Genomic DNA, 20000 nt, shown 5'->3' on the forward strand with positions numbered 1-20000 from the left:
TGAAACTAAAGTGAATCACATGAGAGGAAAGTTGGCGTCGTGATGTGACCACAGAGATTGATTTCCAGCGCCGATGTCACCTGATGGATCCACTGTGTCTCTGTCGTGACTGTCTGTTTTAAGACATCTGCGTCTGCAGCACGTTCACTGCATCACAAACGCCGGGCGCAGTGTCGACGTTTGGCCTGCAGATGATGCTGCTTTTTATTTTTGTTGTTTTTGTGGCAGGGACACAAAGACCCAAAAATCCGGCCTTTCTTTGAAGAATCACAAATTCAATCATACCCAGCCGTGAAGTGACATGAATGCTTTCAGAGGGATTTTTAGCCTCTTATTCAATCAGAACATTATACGTCTATAAACGTTGACGCCGATAAATCATTGCGTCTCATGTTTTACTGTATTTAAAGTGCAACCTTGCAATTAAATAATATTGTGTGGACTGACTTATGGCAAGAACAGTTATTTCTTTATTGTTTTCCATTTGGAAACGAACAAGAATGAAATTGTATTTTTTGTGACTTAACATTAGGACGGTTCTCAAACCCGGAAGTGTTCTCGCTCCGCCCATTTTGATCAAGTACGCATCGTATGTTCTTGCTTACTTGGGAAGTATATACTTGAGAGGTACACTGGGAGTATATACTTGACAAGTACGGGAGTACACAAGTATGTGGCTGTTTCTCAATACTCAAGTAAGCAAGTATGTATGTATACTGTATGTATGTATTGTTCTGCTGTTTGAATGGTGGCTGGCACCAAGTGCTGCGGCCTCATTAGCGCCACCTACGGTGTTGATAAATGAACATATGAAATACTTTTAATAAATGCATATATATATAATATATATTATATATATATATATATATATATATATTATTTTCACATTTTAAATATTTAACTTTATTAATTTATTTCTATTAAAATATACAATACAAATAATACAATGTGGAAAAAAGATATTTTACAGCATTGTAGAGTAGTATATATATATATATATATATACATATACACTACTCTATAAATATATAACGTACAAATATATACTACTCTACATATCTAATATTCACATATTATATTTAAATACAGATACAATGACCGTGCGACTTTAATATAAATCTAACATTCAAAGTTAAAATAAAATAAAACATTAATAATATTCAAACTTTCAGGTCAAAACGTTTCCATTAAAAACAAAATAACACGTCAACAACAAATCTATGGATCACACCGAGCATCTAATGACAGCGACGTCATGATGTCATCAGGACAGGCCGAGGTAACGCTGCTCTGCGCCGGGCACAGTGAGCGCCGAGCGTCCGCAGAGGCGGAGCTTATCACCTCTGACAAACTATAAATACGTCATATCTTTATACACAAACCACATGTTTGAATTCTAAATGACTCATTTCTCGCCTCAAATGATGTTAAAACTTTGTTCCGGGACAAAGAAAAATATTTATTTCAGATTTATATTTCTATTATCTGCTGCTATGCTCCGCCGAAATGTATTCTGGGATACATGGCCATCGCAAGTACGCTTCAGTCACCTCCGATGCATACTTGGTCAAAATGGGCGGAGCGAGAACACTTCCGGGTTTGAGAACCGTCCTCGCTGTTCGCTTACTTGAGAATTGGAACAGAACTGGGACTGAGGCTGATGACGTTTTCACAAGTACGGGAGTACACAAGTACCCACAAGTACACACAAGTACACACAAGTATGGATATTGAGAAACGGCCTTCGTACTTGGGATGGCCATGAGTCATTTAGAATTCAAACATGTGGTTTGTGTATGAAGATCTGACGTATTTATAGTTTGTCAGAGGTGATCAGCTCTGCTTACTTACTTATAGAAACGACCATATTTAGTGGGCGTCGACGGCAGCCCTCCAAAAAAAAAATCCTCAACTACGGTACATTGTTCAGCGTTTGGTGGTATAATTATAAATGATATATATTATGTCAATTATATATACATAACTTTTTATTTGATCAGAAGTATCTCCCATCCCTGGTTGTTTTAGTAGTCATAGTAGTAATTGTAACAGTAATTAGTAGTAGTCTTAGTATTGTAGTAGTAGTAGTAGTAGTAGTAGTACCACTACAATTAGTAGTATAATTTGTTAGTATCAGTAGCAAGAATAGTAGTAGTAGAAGTAGTTTCCATAGTAATAGCAGTAGTAGTAATAGTAATAGTAGTGGTAGTAGTAGTAGTAGTAGTTTTTAGTATTAGTGGTAGTAGTAGTAGTGGTAGTAGTAATGGTAGTAGTAGGAGTAGTAATAATAATATTAGTAGCTGCAGTAGTAGTAGTAGTAGCTGCTGCAGTAGTAGTAGTAGCTGCAGCAGCAGTAGTAGTAGTAGTAGTAGCAGCAGTAGTAGTAGTAGTAGTAGTAGCTGCAGTAGTAGTAGTAGCTGCTGCAGTAGTAGTAGTAGCTGCAGCAGTAGTAGTAGTAGTAGCAGCTGCAGTAGTAGTAGTAATAGTAGTAGCTGCAGTAGCAGTAGTAGTAGTAGCTGCAGCAGTAGTAGTAGTAGTAGTAGCTGCAGCAGTAGTAGTAGTAGTAGTAGTAGTTTCCCCCCTCTGTTTTGCTGCCTTCTCTCCTGAGCCACACTCCTGTCCAGCAGGTGGCGGTAATGCGCGCGTGAGCTGATAAACTCAGCAACGAGGAGGGAGGGGCGGGGCTGCTATTAGGTCTGCAGCTGGACCTACTTCCTCATTCTGCGGAGCGAAGCTAACATAGCTACACTGAGCAGTAGCATCGTTGTTTTAGCTGTTTTCTACAGGTGAGTGATATTCAACAACATGTTATAGATGCGTACAGTTGTTGTTTACATGTAGATTTATGTTTTTGTCAGTGTATGTGATGTATTTATATGATTTTGTGAACAAGTTAAACACACACAGTTCGTCTGTGTCGCCTCAAGATGGCGCCGTTGTAAACGTTGAGTTCATTGTCAAGCATGTGATAGTTTTGGGCTCGAGCACGTTTCATTTTGGGTTGATGAGATTTTATTGATCAAACCTATGAATGCTGTATATTTGGTGTCACTGTTAGATGAACTATGTTGTTTCAGTGGTTATTTTGTTAGCACTTTTGTTAGCACTTTTGTTAGCACTTTTGTTAGCACTTTTGTTGGCACTTTTGTTGGCACTTTGGACAAAGGTTTGAAACGTTTGCAAGTCTTCAGCTCATGCGTTTATTTAGAAACAACGAGCCATGTGCTAGATATTATGAGCTGGAGCATGTGAGTACCTACACATTCTGTTTGCGTGGTATTGATGTAGTTTATGCAGGAGTGTGAAATACTAGCTCAGTTCATAAGCTGAATTATGGCGTATTTCCACCGGCTCTACTCTACTCGGCATGGCGCGACACGGCACGATTAGGTTGCATCTCCACGACAAAAAAAGTACCAACTTAAACGTGGGCGGAGTCGAAACTGCATGGCTGAGTGAAACTGCGGTGATTTGTTTTATACGCGACACACACACTAGTGACTTTACACCAGACTTCTGTAGTTGTTGGAGATGAACCCACGTTTTTACGATTGCTAAGTAGTTTTAAGTGATCTACAGTTCGGCGCGGTTCGGCTCGATTTGTGTGTGGGACGTCATCACATAGTTACCTATTTAGCACGCTTGGAACCTCGCGGAGCAGGTACTAATAATAATACCTGGTACCAGGTACTATGCTAGTGGGGAGTAGAGCCACTAGCCATTATGGATGTTAGCATTGATACAATTACATTTGAATGTTGAGAACAAGTTACAGAAAGTATGTTTTTCTTATTTGTGATTTAAATTGTGCCGAGTGAAGCTGAACTGATCAGAAGCATCGTCGCCGGTCTCATTCTTTTACCCTTTATTCTACAGGAATCTCATCTGTTTATTGGTGCTCACAAGGCCGTTATCAGGAGGTGAAATGGCGCAGCGAGGAAATCAGCTGGACCGAGGCAGATTCTGCTGTTCCGTCTGTCTGGATCTACTGAAGGATCCGGTGACTATTCTCTGTGGACACAGCTACTGTATGAAGTGTATTAAAGACCACTGGGACTCAGAGGAGCATAAGAGGATCTACAGCTGCCCTCAGTGTAGAGAGGCCTTCGCACTGAGGCCTATACTGATGAAAAACATCATGTTAGTAGATTTAGTGGAGGAGCTGAAGAAGACTGGACTCCACGCTGCTCCTGCTGATCACTGCTATGCTGGAGCTGAAGGTGTGGCCTGTGATGTCTGCACTGGCAGGAAACTGAAAGCTCTCAAGTCCTGTTTGGTTTGTTTGGCCTCTTACTGTGAGGAACATCTCCAGCCTCATCATCAATCACCTGCATTTAAGAAGCACAAGCTGGTGGAGCCGTCCAAGAACGTCCAGGAGAACATCTGCCCTCGTCACAATGAGATGATGGACATGTTCTGCCGCACTGATCTGCACTGCATCTGTTCTCTCTGCTCTGTGGACGAACATAAAGACCACGACACAGTCTCAGCTGCAGCAGAGAGGACGCACAAGCAGAGAGAGCTGGATCTGAGTCGAGAAGAAGTCCAGCAGAGACTCAGGGACAGAGACAGAGACGTGAAGGTGCTTCAACAGGAGAGGAAGACTCTCAGTCTGTCTGCTGATCAAGCCGTGAAGGACACGGACAATATCGTTGAGATGTTACGTCTCCTGGGTAAGAGAAGCGCTGAAGTGAAGCTGCAGATCAGATGTAGGCACGACACCGAGGTGAGACGAGTCACAGGTGCTGAGGTGAAGCTTCGGCAGGAGATCACTGAGCTGAAGAAGAGAGAAGCTGAACTGAAGCAGCTCTCACTCACACACGACCACAACCAGTTTCTCCTCAACTACCACTCACTGTCGGCACTCAGTCCGTCCACACACTCGTCCACCATCAACGTCCGTCCTCTGAGACACTTTGAGGACGTGACGGCGGCTGTGGCAAAGGTCAGAGGTCAACTGCAGGACGTCGTGACCGAGACGTGGACAGACATCTCACTGGCTCTGACTGAGGTTTCACTGACAGAACCAGAACCAAAGACCAGAGCTGAATTCCTCAGATATTCACAGGAAATCACACTGGATCCAAACACAGCACACGCACGTCTGTTATTATCTGAGGGAAACAGAAAAGTGAGATTTATGAAGAAAGCTCAGTCTTATCCTCATCACACACACAGATTCACTGATGTTTATCAGGTCCTGAGCAAAGAGAGTCTGACTGGACGTTGTTACTGGGAGGTGGAGTGGACAGGAGGAGCAGTTTATGTAGCAGTGACGTACAAGGACATCACAAGATCACATTCAGGTTTAGATGAAAGTAGATTTGGAAACAATGACAAATCTTGGGCTTTATTTTGTAACCAAAACTGGTGTCAGTTTGGTCACAACTGCTTCTGGACGGACCTCTCAGGTGGTTTGTTCTCCAGAGTGGGAGTTTACCTGGACCACAGAGCAGGTCTTCTTTCCTTCTACAGAGTCTCTGACACCATGACTCTGCTCCACAGAGTCCAGACCATGTTCACTGAGCCTCTCTGTGCTGGAGTTAGTTTTTATGCGTATTCACCTGGAGTCACAGCTGAGTTGTGTAAACTCAAATAAACGTGAGTTCTTTCAGGAGCAGTGACTTGAAACTCTGTGTTTGAACCTTGTGATGATCTTGTGTGAGGAGAACATTTGTTCTTTTTGAAGTATGTGAGATTTAAGTGAAACAAACTCACTGATGTTGAGTTGAAACGAAGAGTTTCAGCAGATTCAAACATGAATACATCAATACAATAGAAATGTTTTCATCTTTTTTTAAATCACAATAAAAAAACTACAAAACAAAAGAATTCCTGTTCAATTCCTGACTCTGCTCGTCTGTGTCCTTGAGCACAGACACTTAAGCCCATGTTGCTGTGAGTGTATGTGAATGTGTGAAAACTGGAAACTGAGTAAAGTTTCACAGTATTTTGAAAATTCATGACATTGAAGTATTTTATTATGAAATATCAAGGCATTTTCATAATCTCAATTAATTTTTTATATATATATATATATATATATATATATATATATATATACATACTTTGGACAAATACAAAATCATATTTTTATATATAATTATAAATGATGTAAATTATATAAATATATAACTTTTTATTTGATCAGAAGTATCTCCGGTCCCTGGTTGTTTAAGTAGAAGTAGTCATTGTAACAGTAATTGTAGTCTTAGTAGTAGTAGTAGTAGTATCAGTAGCAGTAATAGTAGAAGTAGTTTCCGTAGTAAAAGTTGTGGTAGTAGAAGTAGTCATTTTCGTGTTAGTGTTACTAGTAGTGGTAGTAGCCTTTGTATGTGTGGTAGTAGTAATAATAGTAGTAGTAGTAGTAGTAGTAATAGTAGCCACACTCCTGTCCAGCAGGTGGCGGTAATGCGCGTGTGAGCTGATAAACTCAGCACAAGATGGAAACGAGGAGGGAGGGGCGGGGCTGCCATTTTCCGCTGGCTGCTGCTGCTGTTAGTGTTAGCTAAAGCTAAAGCTAAAGCTACACAGCGATAAACCACAAACTTGTTCAGCTCATGTAACTCTGCGTTTGTTTGTTTGTTTTTTTTCTACAAGTGTGACGTCATATCGGAACAGTTCAATCAAAATCATCCACAGCGGCTTCTCTCTCCCCCACACACACACACACACTTTTACAGTGGCGTGAAATAAACACGGGTAAGTTAGTGTTTCAAACGCTGTCATAGCATGCTAACGCTAGCACAACACAGTGTCAGTGTGTGTGTGTGCGTGCGTGTGCTAACTGTGTTGTCATGGTGTAACATGTCAGTCCTATGTTGACGTTTGGCTCGTGTGTGTGTGTTAGCTCTCAGAGCTACAGTGAGCTAAGCTGTCAGTGGTTTTGCAGTGAGTGGATATACTACGATAATACGCATGTTTCTGGGGAGGAGGGTATGTCTGTGACGTCATCTAACGCGGAGGTCGCCGCTGACGTCACTCCTTCCACATGAAAGCATCATGTCATGCCATGTGTGCAGGGTGGTGCTGGCATCCACGTGGTTAAAACTGAATGTTTGTGGTGTGGAAGGATAAACACATTTGACCCATAATAACGTGGATAAGAGAAGGAGATCTGTGTTACATTGATGAAGTTTAAAGTGTTTTCATTTCATTTCATTGCTGTTTATACCCTAACACACAATCATGGAGACCTAGTCCTGCCAACGTTTGAGGAGAGTTAAAAGTTATTCTTCAAAGAAAGCCAGTATAGACGTATGTGGATCCTTTTTAATATGACAGTCGGATATGATGCATACAATATTTCAACACAATTTATCATCTAATCTCTAAACAGAAAAGTGTAAACTTTACAAAAACAATTTAAGTAATAAAAATATGTATGTATATTTTTCAAAGATACAAGGAGCCGCTGCAGAGAAGAGCCACAGGTTGGAGACCCCTGGACTAGCCCATAATGGCCTGCGCTGACAAAATGTATGACTCTGTCCAGATCATTAGCACTGTAATGACTCAAAAACATAATCAAAAGTAATAAAAGTTACATAACTTCATAAAATGCAGTTCTTTGGGTTCAATGTGAAGCTTGTGCATCATATCAAACATATTTCCTCCTCCACTGGTGTAGCGTCCTTGTCGTTGCCATGGTTGCACCATGAAGCTCTCCGTTCATGTGGACCCGTGCGTTTATCCTCTTCTTCTTTGGTACAGGAACGCGTCCTGTGCCCCGCGTCCAGACTTGTACCGCCACCCAATGGTGAAGCGCAGTGTGACGCGCACTACGGCGCACGGCATGTGTATTTTGGCTTTTCCTTCACCTTAAAGACTTAAAGAATAAAAACTGAGCAGGCTACAACTAATAACTAACTAATGAGTCGTATAATTTTCATATAAAAAGAACGATTGGCGACTGCGACTCGATTCTCATCTTTCAAAAGACTTCATTCACTGGTGAACGTCACAGCTCGAGAAGAAACCTGACCCTGAAAACATCAAACAAATCTGCACTTCACTTAATGACAAGATGAATTATTATAACAGGTTTATTTTCCATTAATCGTTTCTCAAATGTCTTGTTTTTGTCCACAAACTAAATGATTTCTTTGTTTTTATGGAGCAAAGAAACTAGAAAATATTCATATTTAAGAAGCTGAAAAATTACAGAAACTGGTTTTAGTTATTTAAAAAAAGAGTCAAACTGTTAATTGATGATCAAAATACTTAATGATCCATTTAGTAAGTGATTAGTAGTCGATAAATGGAATAATCATGAAGTTTTTCTATATATTTTTTTGCTCTTCTTTAGGACTTCGCTGGCTTGTTTTGCATGTGCTCTATTGACAAACAAAGGTGTTGATTCATTTATTGAAATGAGATGTTGACAAAATGACACAGTAATGATGAAAAACCATGTTATACTGTTAATTAATGTAAACAGCATGGTCATTCAAAGCCCCGCCCCTTTGTTTAGTTTATTCTTCTTTAACTGGAGTGACTGAGTCAGTGTTTTTGTCACTGTGTGGTGTTTAAGTCTGTTTTTGTTGTGTATTTATTGTCCATTATTGTCCTTTTTTGTGTGTGTTTGTATCTATGGTGTCTGCGCGTGTGTGTGTGTGTGTGTGTGTGTGTGTGTGTGTGTGTGTGTGTCAGCACCCTGGATGGATAGCCTGGACCCTGAAACCCTCTATGTGTCTCCAGAGCACACTGGACAGCCCACACTCCCCCTCCAAACCGTGGAAGTCTCCAGCGTGGCACTGGTTGGGTAAGGAGACCGAGCATTCCCGACCAGAAACTGTGTTTGTAGTTTGTAAAGCACTCACTCTCCCACACCAAAGTCCAGAGAGAAAATCAGGGATTTTCAGGCTCTGTTGATCCACAGCTGCCTCCATCACTAAGTTCAAATGTCTTATTTTGTCACTTCAGTGTTTGAAGTCCAACGTTCAGATTGACCTCAGTGACACAGAGTGACCACACGAGGCAGCAGAGGACCAGCAGCTAAAATCACTGATTTTCACTGATGGAGATTTTATTCCAAGTCTTTTGTTAAAGTGGCTTAAATCAGTTTTAACTAAAGTGTTTTTCAGCTTCTTAAAAGTGAATATTTTCTACTTTCTTTGCTTCATAAAAACAAAGAAATCATTTTGTGTTTGTGGACAAAAGTGAGACATTTGAGGAAATGAGAACATCATCATTTCCATGATCAACATTTTATGAACTAAAAACACAAACTGATTCATCAATAAAATAATGGATGAATAAACGATGATGTAAATAATCGTTAGTCACAGCTCGGTCTGAGCGAGTGAATAAATATCTGATTGCAATTGTTTTGACAGGAATTGTGATTGTTGTATTTTGTGTGTGTCAAGAGTTTGGTGCACAAAGACTGAAACATTGTTTTCACACACACACACATTAACAGCCCCCCAGGCCGGAACCTGATTGTCAGCCCCTGTTGTTCCTGGTCCGGGGATTATCTCCAGGCCGCAGTGGACCATTCACTGGCCTGTCATTCCCTGTGCCCACTGGGCCTGATCCGCATCAGTCTGACACCGGGTCTATTATCTGATGCTGCGCTCAGATCTGCTGGCCTTGGAAAAAAAGTCCAGTCCACAAAAGGCTGTGGATCATCAGCACTTTGATTGTGGGACGTCCTGATGGTGTGTCGTGACTCAGTGTGGCCCCCGCTCACTGACACGCTCCCTGTCACAGGAGCTGAAGGCCAGGCTGTCGCCGTGTGTGTCTGTGGTTGTGTGTTCCCGTTCATACTGTGGAGTCGGCAGAGACCAGCGTGTGTCTCGTGTCCGTGTCTCTGTGTGAAAGCTCGGACTTTGCTGCCGTCATGGCGTCTTTTAAGCTGGATTTTCTCCCTGAGATGCTGGTGGATCATTGCTCTTTGAACTCCAGTCCTGTGTAAGTAACTGCAGCCATTAAAATAATTAATAATAATAATAATAATAATAATAATAATAATAACGTACATATGTATTTGTTTTAAAGATCGAAAAACAAATCAGCTGTGAATGAGTGTGTTTGGAGAAGAATGTTCCTGAACTATGAACTATGAACTATGAACTATGACCTGTGTTCTATCATCGCTGACTCCACTCCACCATCACTGATGTTCCGGCTGCTCCGTCACTTACTTCAGACCAGCTGTGAACTCAGTCCTGCTTGTACGGGTAATATGGGGCCACGCAGTGGCGTAGCGGTTAGCACTCTTGCCTTTGCAGCAAGTCGACGAGATGCTTCTGCATGGAGGTCACATGATCTCCCCTGTGACGGACAGGTCATCCGCCAGGATGTGACTCCGCCTGTCACCCTGAGAGTGCCACAGCGCCCCCTGTGACCCTGATGGATGTTCAACAGCTCAGCATCATTCATTCATTCATTCATGACATGTCTGACATCAGTGTGTAGTCATGGCGACGTATGATGTCCAAGCATCACATGTCATTTCTGTCCTCTCGTCGTTCACCCGTGAGGTCGTGACCTCTGTTGTGGTCCGGTTATCGAGTGTCAGTGATTTAGCGCCGCGGTCGCTCAGCTCCGTTCTCAAACATCACAGTTTGGACGTTTGTGAACGTTCCACGTCTGAATCCTGAAGAGCGTTCACCTCTGAACGTCTGCTCTCCTCTGTCGTGTTTGCAGAGGGAAGAAAATGAACGGTTCTCTGGATCATCCCGATCAACCCGACGTCGACGCCATCAAGATGTTTGTGGGGCAGATTCCACGCTCCTGGTCCGAGGAGCAGCTTCGTGAGCTGTTTGAACCGTTTGGAGCCGTCTACGAGATCAACGTCCTCAGAGACCGGAGCCAGAATCCCCCGCAGAGCAAAGGTGAACACACACACACACACACACACACACACATTCATTCGTTTAGTTGTTTGTTTCAAAACCTGGAAATAATGACGTTTATCAAACGTCTTGTTTTTGTCCACAAACCAAAATCATTCAGTTTGTATGATTTCTGTGTTTTTATGGAGCAAAGAAAGTAGAAAATATTCACATATAAGAAACTGAAAAATGACAGAAAGTAGAAAATATTCACATTAAAGAAACTGAAAAATGACAGAAAGTAGAAAATATTCACATTAAAGAAACTGAAAAATGACAGAAAGTAGAAAATATTCACATTAAAGAAACTGAAAAATGACAGAAAGTAGAAAATATTCACATTAAAGAAACTGAAAAATGACAGAAAGTAGAAAATATTCACATTAAAGAAACTGAAAAATGACAGAAAGTAGAAAATATTCACATTAAAGAAGCTGAAAAATGACAGAATGTAGAAAATATTCACATTTAAGAAACTGAAAATGACAGAAAGTAGAAAATATTCACATTTAAGAAGCTGAAAATGACAGAAAGTAGAAAATATTCACATTAAAGAAACTGAAAAATGACAGATTGTAGAAAATATTCACATTAAAGAAGCTGAAAAATGACAGAAAGTAGAAAATATTCACATTTAAGAAGCTGAAAAATGACAGAATGTAGAAAATATTCACATTTAAGAAGCTGAAAATGACAGAAAGTAGAAAATATTCACATTTAAGAAGCTGAAAAATGACAGAAGGTAGAAAATATTCACATTTAAGAAGCTGAAAAATGACAGAAAGTAGAAAATATTCACATTTAAGAAGCTGAAAAACGACAGAAAGTAGAAAATATTCACATTTAAGAAGCTGAAAAATGACAGAAAGTAGAAAATATTCACATTTAAGAAACTGAAAAATGACAGAAAGTAGAAAATATTCACATTTAAGAAGCTGAAAATGACAGAAAGTAGAAAATATTCACATTTAAGAAGCTGAAAAATGACAGAAAGTAGAAAATATTCACATTTAAGAAGCTGAAAAATCACAGAAAGTAGAAAATATTCACATTTAAGAAACTGAAAAATGACAGAAAGTAGAAAATATTCACATTTAAGAAACTGAAAATGACAGAAAGTAGAAAATATTCACATTTAAGAAGCTGAAAATGACAGAAAGTAGAAAATATTCACATTTAAGAAGCTGAAAAATGACAGAAAGTAGAAAATATTCACATTTAAGAAACTGAAAAATGACAGAAAGAAAATATTGGTTTAAATTATTATAAAAGAAAACAAAGAAACACTCAGACTGTTCTAAATGATAATCAAAATAGTCAAGAATGAATTAGGTGATTGAGTAACCCTTTCAGCCCTAATCAGAGAAAAAGCATCAATGATAATTTTATCAAACTAATCCTTCAATTGTCAGTCGAGCTAAAGGTCATAAATCATTTTAACGTCAGTGAATCTATGAGTACAGAGAAATATGGACTATTAAGACGTGTGGTGTTAAAAACAGGCGTGTTCTTTCCTGTCAGGTTGCTGTTTTATAACATACTACACTCGTAAGTCCGCCCTGGAAGCACAGAACGCTCTGCACAACATGAAGATTCTGCCCGGGGTGAGTCACAACCTCCATATTTATGACTTTTATCTGTGTGACCTTTACTGTAGTAGTACAGTGGAAAACAAGGATTCTTATTGTCTTATTGAAACTAGACTCAGCCTCAGTGTTTAAATAATAACACAGTGACCAGAGTGACAGCACCAGCGATAGAACCGTGAAAATTAAAATGATTGTCTGTGTGTTTGCTTGTTTGTGTGTGTGTTTGTTTACTTGTTTTCTCAGATGCACCACCCGGTCCAGATGAAGCCTGCGGACAGTGAGAAAAACAATGGTAAGTGTTTTTAATAACGTTTCCTCCTCAGATCTGAGTCTTGTTTCTGATCGTCACACATTTGCCTGAGTGAGGAACACAGATCTCAGCGGCGTCCTGTGTGAACGCAGCGGCGGCGTCCTGTGTGAACGCAGCGGCGTCGTCATGTGTGAACGCAGCGTCGTCCTGTGTGAACGCAGCGGCGTCCTGTGTGAAGGCAGCGGCGTCGTCCTGTGTGAACGCAGCGGCGTCCTGTGTGAACACAGCGGCGGCGTCCTGTGTGAACGTAGCGGCGTCCTGTGTGAACGCAGCGGCGGCGTCCTGTGTGAACGCAGCGGCGTCGTCCTGTGTGAACGCAGCGGCGTCCTGTGTGAACACAGCGGCGGCGTCCTGTGTGAACGTAGCGGCGTCCTGTGTGAACGCAGCGGCGGCGTCCTGTGTGAACGCAGCGGCGTCCTGTGTGAACGCAGCGGCGTCCTGTGTGAAGGCAGCGGCGTCCTGTGTGAAGGCAGCGGCGTCCTGTGTGAACGCAGCGGCGGCGTCCTGTGTGAACGCAGCGGCGTCCTGTGTGAACGCAGCGGCGTCGTCCTGTGTGAACGCAGCGGCGTCCTGTGTGAACGCAGCGGCGTCGTCCTGTGTGAACGCAGCGGCGTCGTCATGTGTGAACGCAGCGGCGTCCTGTGTGAACGCAGCGTCGTCCTGTGTGAACGCAGCGGCGTCGTCCTGTGTGAACGCAGCGGCGTCGTCCTGTGTGAACGTAGCGGCGTCCTGTGTGAACGCAGCGGCGTCGTCCTGTGTGAACGCAGCGGCGTCGTCATGTGTGAACGTAGCGGCGTCCTGTGTGAACGCAGCGGCGTCGTCATGTGTGAACGCAGCGTCGTCCTGTGTGAACGCAGCGGCGTCCTGTGTGAACGCAGCGGCGGCGTCCTGTGTGAACGCAGCGGCGTCCTGTGTGAACGCAGCGGCGTCGTCCTGTGTGAACGCAGCGGCGGCGTCCTGTGTGAACGCAGCGGCGGCGTCCTGTGTGAACGCAGCGGCGTCCTGTGTGAAGGCAGCGGCGTCCTGTGTGAAGGCAGCGGCGTCCTGTGTGAACGCAGCGGCGTCGTCATGTGTGAACGCAGCGGCGTCCTGTGTGAACGCAGCGTCGTCCTGTGTGAACGCAGCGGCGTCGTCCTGTGTGAACGCAGCGGCGTCGTCCTGTGTGAACGCAGCGTCGTCCTGTGTGAACGCAGCGGCGTCGTCATGTGTGAACGCAGCGGCGTCCTGTGTGAACGCAGCGTCGTCCTGTGTGAACGCAGCGGCGTCGTCCTGTGTGAAGGCAGCGGCGTCGTCATGTGTGAACGCAGCGGCGTCATGTGTGAACGCAGCGGCGTCCTGTGTGAACGCAGCGGCGTCCTGTGTGAACACAGCGGCGGCGTCCTGTGTGAACGCAGCGGCGTCGTCCTGTGTGAACGCAGCGGCGTCATGTGTGAACGCAGCGGCGTCATGTGTGAACGCAGCGGCGTCCTGTGTGAACGCAGCGTCGTCCTGTGTGAACGCAGCGGCGGCGTCCTGTGTGAACGCAGCGGCGTCGTCCTGTGTGAACGCAGCGGCGTCCTGTGTGAACGCAGCGGCGGCGTCCTGTGTGAACGCAGCGGCGTCCTGTGTTAACGCAGCGTCGTCCTGTGTGAACGCAGCGGCGTCGTCCTGTGTGAACGCAGCGGCGTCCTGTGTGAACGCAGCGGCGTCGTCATGTGTGAACGCAGCGGCGTCCTGTGTGAACGCAGCGGCGTCGTCCTGTGTGAACGCAGCGGCGGCGTCCTGTGTGAACGCAGCGGCGTCCTGTGTGAACGCAGCGGCGGCGTCCTGTGTGAACGCAGCGGCGTCCTGTGTGAACGCAGCGTCGTCCTGTGTGAACGCAGCGGCGTCGTCCTGTGTGAAGGCAGCGGCGTCCTGTGTGAAGGCAGCGGCGTCGTCATGTGTGAACGCAGCGGCGTCCTGTGTGAACGCAGCGTCGTCCTGTGTGAACGCAGCGGCGTCGTCCTGTGTGAAGGCAGCGGCGTCCTGTGTGAAGGCAGCGGCGTCCTGTGTGAAGGCAGCGGCGTCGTCATGTGTGAACGCAGCGGCGTCCTGTGTGAACGCAGCGTCGTCCTGTGTGAACGCAGCGTCGTCCTGTGTGAAGGCAGCGGCGTCGTCATGTGTGAACGCAGCGGCGTCATGTGTGAACGCAGCGGCGTCCTGTGTGAACGCAGCGGCGTCCTGTGTGAACACAGCGGCGGCGTCCTGTGTGAACGCAGCGGCGTCGTCCTGTGTGAACGCAGCGGCGTCCTGTGTGAACACAGCGGCGGCGTCCTGTGTGAACGCAGCGGCGGCGTCCTGTGTGAACGCAGCGGCGTCGTCCTGTGTGAACGCAGCGGCGTCATGTGTGAACGCAGCGGCGTCCTGTGTGAACGCAGCGTCGTCCTGTGTGAACGCAGCGGCGGCGTCCTGTGTGAACGCAGCATTCACATCAGAAACATGACCAGCTCCACACACTCACTCACACACACACACACACACACACAAACAGTGCACAAGCACGAACACGCGGCTGTTGTGTAACTTTGTTTTCTGTCCGTCTGAGTTGTGCTCAACTACCCACTATGTGCTTCTGAAACGTTACGATTCATACATCATTCATACACTGTAGCGTCTAATACAGCGATTAATAGTCAAGTCAAGACACTGTGGCGTCCCTTCACTGCACTCATGAGCTAATGATCTGTGTTTGAAATACACCAACATGCAGACACAGACGTCTGAAGCTTCTGTCCTTCAACGTAAACTTGTGTCTCTTCAATGTCTTGTGCGTCGTCTTGACTCAGGGTCGTTGTGTTTGATGTTGTGCGTTGTCGTGTGCGCTTGTGTTGTTCACAGCGGTGGAGGACAGGAAGCTGTTTGTCGGTATGATCTCAAAGAAGTGTAACGAGAACGACATCCGACTCATGTTCTCACCGTACGGACAGATCGAGGAGTGTCGGATACTCCGGGGCCCGGACGGACTCAGTCGTGGTAAGAAACTCTGACGTTAACAAGATATGCAAATAAACAGAGTCACACACGGGTCCTTGAAATCCTTGAAAGTTTGTGAATTTTGACATTGAAAGGAAACATTTGAGGGTCGTCAATGATGCTATTAAATAAATAAAAAAAAATATATATTTTTTTATTTAAATTAAAGTTTTTTTTAATAAACGAGAAAAAACTTACCAGGGTTCAGCGGGACGGTGTTTGTAACTCAAGCTCAGAAGGGTTAGTATATATATATATATATATATTATACACATATACATATATATATATATATATGCGCATATACTGTATGTATGTATATGTGTATATAAGTATATCATTTATATATGTACTGTATATACAGTATATATATTATATACACATATACATACATATATATGCATATGTGTATATAAGTATATACATATATACATATATATATATATATATATATATATATATATATATATATATATATATGTATATATATGTAGTCCCTGTGTGTGCGTGGGTTTCCTCCCACAGTTAGTCTTTGTGCTATAGCAGCATTTTTAAATGTTGTTGTTTGTAACACACGTAAATATCGAACGTGTTTACATCATGTTTGTGTCTTTCTGTCCTTCAGGTTGTGCATTTGTGACGTTCACAGCTCGACAGATGGCACAGTCGGCCATCAAGTCCCTGCACCAGTCTCAAACCATGGAGGTGAAGCTCTTTCATCATCATCATCATCAGCAGCAGCAGCAGCAGCAGCAGCAGCAGCAGCTCCTCTGTCACTGTATGATCTTGTGTTTTGTGTTTTGTGTTGTGTGTGTGTGTGTGTGTTCAGGGCTGTTCGTCGCCCGTCGTGGTGAAGTTTGCAGACACTCAGAAGGACAAGGAGCAGAAGCGCATGGCCCAACAGCTGCAGCAACAGATCCAGCAACTCAGTGCTGCCTCCATGTGGGGGAATCTCACCGGACTCAACAGCCTGGGACCACAGTACCTGGCTGTGAGTGTGTGTGTGTGTGTGTGTGCGCGCGCGCAGTTAAACATCAGTTAAACATTTGTTTTTCTCTGTTTTCTCTTCCATACTTCAGCTGTACTTACAGCTGCTGCAGCAGTCGACCTCCACAGGGAATGCACTCAACAACCTGCACCCTGTTTCAGGTACACACACACACACACACACACACACACACACACACACACACACACACTCTATTGTAACCAACATTCATTTGTTTAGTTGTTTGTTTCATAAAATGTTGAGAATTGTTCATCAAACCTGGAAATGATGATGTTTCTCAAACGTCTTGTTTTTGTCCACAAACCAAAATCAGTCAGTTTGAACAATTTCTTTGTTTTTATGGAGCGAAGAAAGAAGAAAATATTCACATTAAAGGAGCTGAAAAATGACAGAAAGAAGAAAATATTCACATTAAAGAAGCTGAAAATCAACGGAAGTAGAAAATATTCACATTAAAGAAGCTGAAAAATGACAGAAAGTAGAAAATATTCACATTAAAGAAGCTGAAAAATGACAGAAAGAAGAAAATATTCACATTAAAGAAGCTGAAAAATCAACGGAAGTAGAAAATATTCACATTAAAGAAGCTGAAAAATGACAGAAAGTAGAAAATATTCACATTAAAGAAGCTGAAAAATGACAGAAAGAAGAAAATATTCACATTAAAGAAGCTGAAAAATCAACAAAAGTAGAAAATATTCACATTAAAGAAACTGAAAAATGACAGAAAGTAGAAAATATTCACATTTAAGAAGCTGAAAATGACAGAAAGTAGAAAATATTCACATTTAAGAAACTGAAAATGACAGAAAGTAGAAAATATTCACATTTAAGAAGCTGAAAATGACAGAAAGTAGAAAATATTCACATTTAAGAAGCTGAAAAATTACAAAAAGTAGAAAATATTCACATTTAAGACGCTGAAAAATGACAGAAAGTAGAAAATATTCACATTTAAGAAGAAATGTCCACCAGGGAGTTTTTTTTTTGTTTTTTTTTTTTTAAATAAATAAAATAAAACAATACACACTAGTCGTTAGGCCAAATAAAACATTCAAGAGTAAAGCATAAAAATAGCATTACAGGATCATCCATTCAATACTTCTGCCTGTTCAAAACTAACATATCTTACCCATTTGAACCACAATTCGATAAATATGTTTTTCTGTAGGCAAATGGAGAAGGTAATCTGTTCCATGAGGTAAATGTCACTTACTATACTTATCCACTCCTGTATTGTAGGCGGATCAGGGAGAAGCCAACGCCGTGTCAGTGCTTTTTTACCAGCGGTTATCAAAATACGAAATAAATATTCATCAGCTTGCCTGACCTGTGAATCCGAATTTCCTAAAAATATGACAGATAGTATTAAATTTTCACATTTAAGAAGCTGAAAAATGACAGAAAGTAGAAAATATTCACATTAAAGAAGCTGAAAAATCAACGAAAGTAGAAAATATTCAAATTAAAGAAGCTGAAAAATGACAGAAAGTAGTAAGTATTCACATTTAAGAAGCTGAAAAATGACAGAAAGTATTAAATATTCACATTTAAGAAGCTGAAAAATGACAGAAAGTAGAAAATATTCACATTTAAGAAGCTGAAAAATGACAGAAAGTAGAAAATATTCACATTTAAGAAGCTGAAAATGACAGAAAGTAGAAAATATTGGTTTAAATGATTATAAAAACAAACAAACACTCAGCCTTTTTTGTATTTATGAAAGTGAATGTGGTGGGCGGAGTCTGGATTTTAACTGTGTGCGTGTGTGTTTGTGTCAGGTCTTAATGCCATCCAGAACCTGGCTGCTCTGGCTGCTGCAGCGACTGCCTCACAGGCCACGCCCACTGGCTCCAGCGCCATGACAACATCCAGTAGTCCACTTAGTGCACTCACAAGCTCAGGTAACAACGACAACTTCCAGCATGTTTTTTTTGTTTCCCGCAGCGACTAAACAACCAAACTCGCCAACTAATGATTATTTATTCTGGACGACCATAAGGGGGCAGCACTGGCTTTGTGTGATGGTTGAAGCTCTAATGGTAAATGTTGTCTCTCAGGCTCCTCCCCCACCTCCAGCAGTAACTCTTCAGTCAACCCGATATCTTCTCTGGGTGCTCTGCAGTCTTTGGCTGCTGGTGCTGGAGCTGGACTCAACATGAGCTCCCTGGCAGGTGAGGGGCCCCTGGGGGCCACACTGTGTGTGTATCTATGTATGTATATCCTGAGCCATTCTTTAAACATGACTCCACCCACAGACAACATTTAAGTGAACACCTGAAATTATTTTAAATTGAGTTTTAGAAACGGCCTCCTCTGTGTACTGTGGTGTCTCTGACTCAGGCATGGCAGCGTTAAATGGCAGCCTTGGTTCTGGAGGTCTGTCTAACTGCTCAGGAAACACCATGGAGGCTCTGAGCCAGGCGTACTCAGGCATCCAGCAGTACGCTGCTGCTGCCGCCATCCCCAGTCTGTACAGCCAGAGTCTGCTGCCTCAGCAGAGCGTGTCCGCCGCGGGCAGCCAGAAAGAAGGTGAGGAACAGGAACCTGACCATGGCCAGGTGATGGTTCGTGCTCATTAACCAACGACTAGAAGCTGGGTTGTATGTGGTGCTAATAACACAAGGCAAAACAGATTTTTGCCACTTTAGCCACAAAGTCTCTGTAATAGTTTAAGTCTACGATATCTACGTCACGATTAAGTCGACGATATCTGTTTCCTCCTGAAAGCCAACCAGGAAATAAGTATATATGGAATAGCCACCAGGGGGCGACTCTGCTGGTCAAAGTACTTAGCTTGAATATGTAGCAGTAAACAGCTCTTACAAAATGAGTGGAAGAATGTCGGGTTTAGGTGGAGATGTGTGTGCTTTGTTGTGATCTCTGTTTTGTTCTAAATTTGCTGCGTCAGCGAGCAACAGTCACAGCACCGGTAAGACGTCACATCATTTTCCTCCACAGCTCAAATCCATAACACGTGGCTTGTCCTTGTTTGTGCCGACATGTCATTTTAAAGTGGTTTTATTACAGGTTTCATTTTTGACACTACGGCAGCCCTCGTTGGTCATATGGTAGAAAAACATTAACAGACAGACAGACAGACAGACAGACAGACAGATAGCGTTTTATGGATCAGAACCACATGTTCAGCACATCCAGTGGACGAGCTAAACCTCATTAGCATATGAATTAGCTTCACTAAACGTCTATCAATCATTTTCAACCAAACCCAAGAGCTCCAACACCAAGCAGCTAAATCA

At 43.0% G+C, this 20000-nt stretch overlaps 3 protein-coding genes across 16 annotated transcripts in view; all 3 read left to right on the top strand.

The window, feature by feature from the left end:
- Nucleotides 1-446, top strand: part of mtfmt (mitochondrial methionyl-tRNA formyltransferase) — a 4341-nt gene extending 3895 nt beyond the window's left edge. For all 3 annotated transcript variants that reach the window (XM_058629277.1, XM_058629278.1, XM_058629279.1), the window contains one exon: nucleotides 1-446. This exon is cut by the window's left edge. In XM_058629277.1, coding sequence (XP_058485260.1) covers nucleotides 1-43 — 43 coding nt within the window. In that variant the 3' untranslated portion in view covers nucleotides 44-446.
- Nucleotides 447-2703: 2257 nt separating this feature from the next.
- On the top strand, nucleotides 2704-5813 carry LOC131459132 (tripartite motif-containing protein 16-like). Of its 3 annotated transcripts, none has more exons than XM_058628589.1 (2): nucleotides 2704-2786; nucleotides 3877-5812. In XM_058628589.1, the coding sequence occupies exon 2, from the start codon at nucleotides 3926-3928 to the stop codon at nucleotides 5597-5599; it is 1674 nt and encodes a 557-aa protein (XP_058484572.1). In that variant the 5' UTR covers nucleotides 2704-2786; nucleotides 3877-3925; the 3' UTR covers nucleotides 5600-5812. The 3 variants fall into 3 exon arrangements, with proteins under 3 accessions (XP_058484572.1, XP_058484571.1, XP_058484573.1); XM_058628588.1 differs by lacking the exon at nucleotides 2704-2786 and adding an exon at nucleotides 3025-3248 and having other exon boundaries at nucleotides 3877-5813; XM_058628590.1 differs by lacking the exon at nucleotides 2704-2786 and adding an exon at nucleotides 3359-3661.
- Nucleotides 5814-6468: 655 nt separating this feature from the next.
- The window catches only part of celf1 (cugbp, Elav-like family member 1), an 18307-nt gene continuing 4775 nt past the window's right edge, over nucleotides 6469-20000 (top strand). For 3 of the 10 annotated variants that reach the window (XM_058629455.1, XM_058629457.1, XM_058629458.1), the window contains exons 1-13: nucleotides 6469-6702; nucleotides 8653-8764; nucleotides 10654-10841; nucleotides 12363-12445; nucleotides 12674-12722; nucleotides 15597-15731; nucleotides 16357-16436; nucleotides 16561-16722; nucleotides 16811-16880; nucleotides 18522-18644; nucleotides 18801-18914; nucleotides 19084-19272; nucleotides 19652-19672. In XM_058629455.1, coding sequence (XP_058485438.1) covers nucleotides 8661-8764; nucleotides 10654-10841; nucleotides 12363-12445; nucleotides 12674-12722; nucleotides 15597-15731; nucleotides 16357-16436; nucleotides 16561-16722; nucleotides 16811-16880; nucleotides 18522-18644; nucleotides 18801-18914; nucleotides 19084-19272; nucleotides 19652-19672 — 1318 coding nt within the window. In that variant the 5' untranslated portion in view covers nucleotides 6469-6702; nucleotides 8653-8660. Of the gene's footprint in view, nucleotides 6703-7401; nucleotides 7480-8652; nucleotides 8765-9424; nucleotides 9916-10653; nucleotides 10842-12362; nucleotides 12446-12673; nucleotides 12723-15596; nucleotides 15732-16356; nucleotides 16437-16560; nucleotides 16723-16810; nucleotides 16881-18521; nucleotides 18645-18800; nucleotides 18915-19083; nucleotides 19273-19651; nucleotides 19673-20000 lie in introns of those variants that run through there. The other 7 variants (XM_058629456.1, XM_058629460.1, XM_058629463.1 and 4 more) reach the window with 7 other exon arrangements.

This window comes from Solea solea, chromosome 5, assembly GCF_958295425.1.
Source record: "Solea solea chromosome 5, fSolSol10.1, whole genome shotgun sequence".
Taxonomy (NCBI): Eukaryota; Metazoa; Chordata; class Actinopteri; order Pleuronectiformes; family Soleidae; genus Solea; species Solea solea.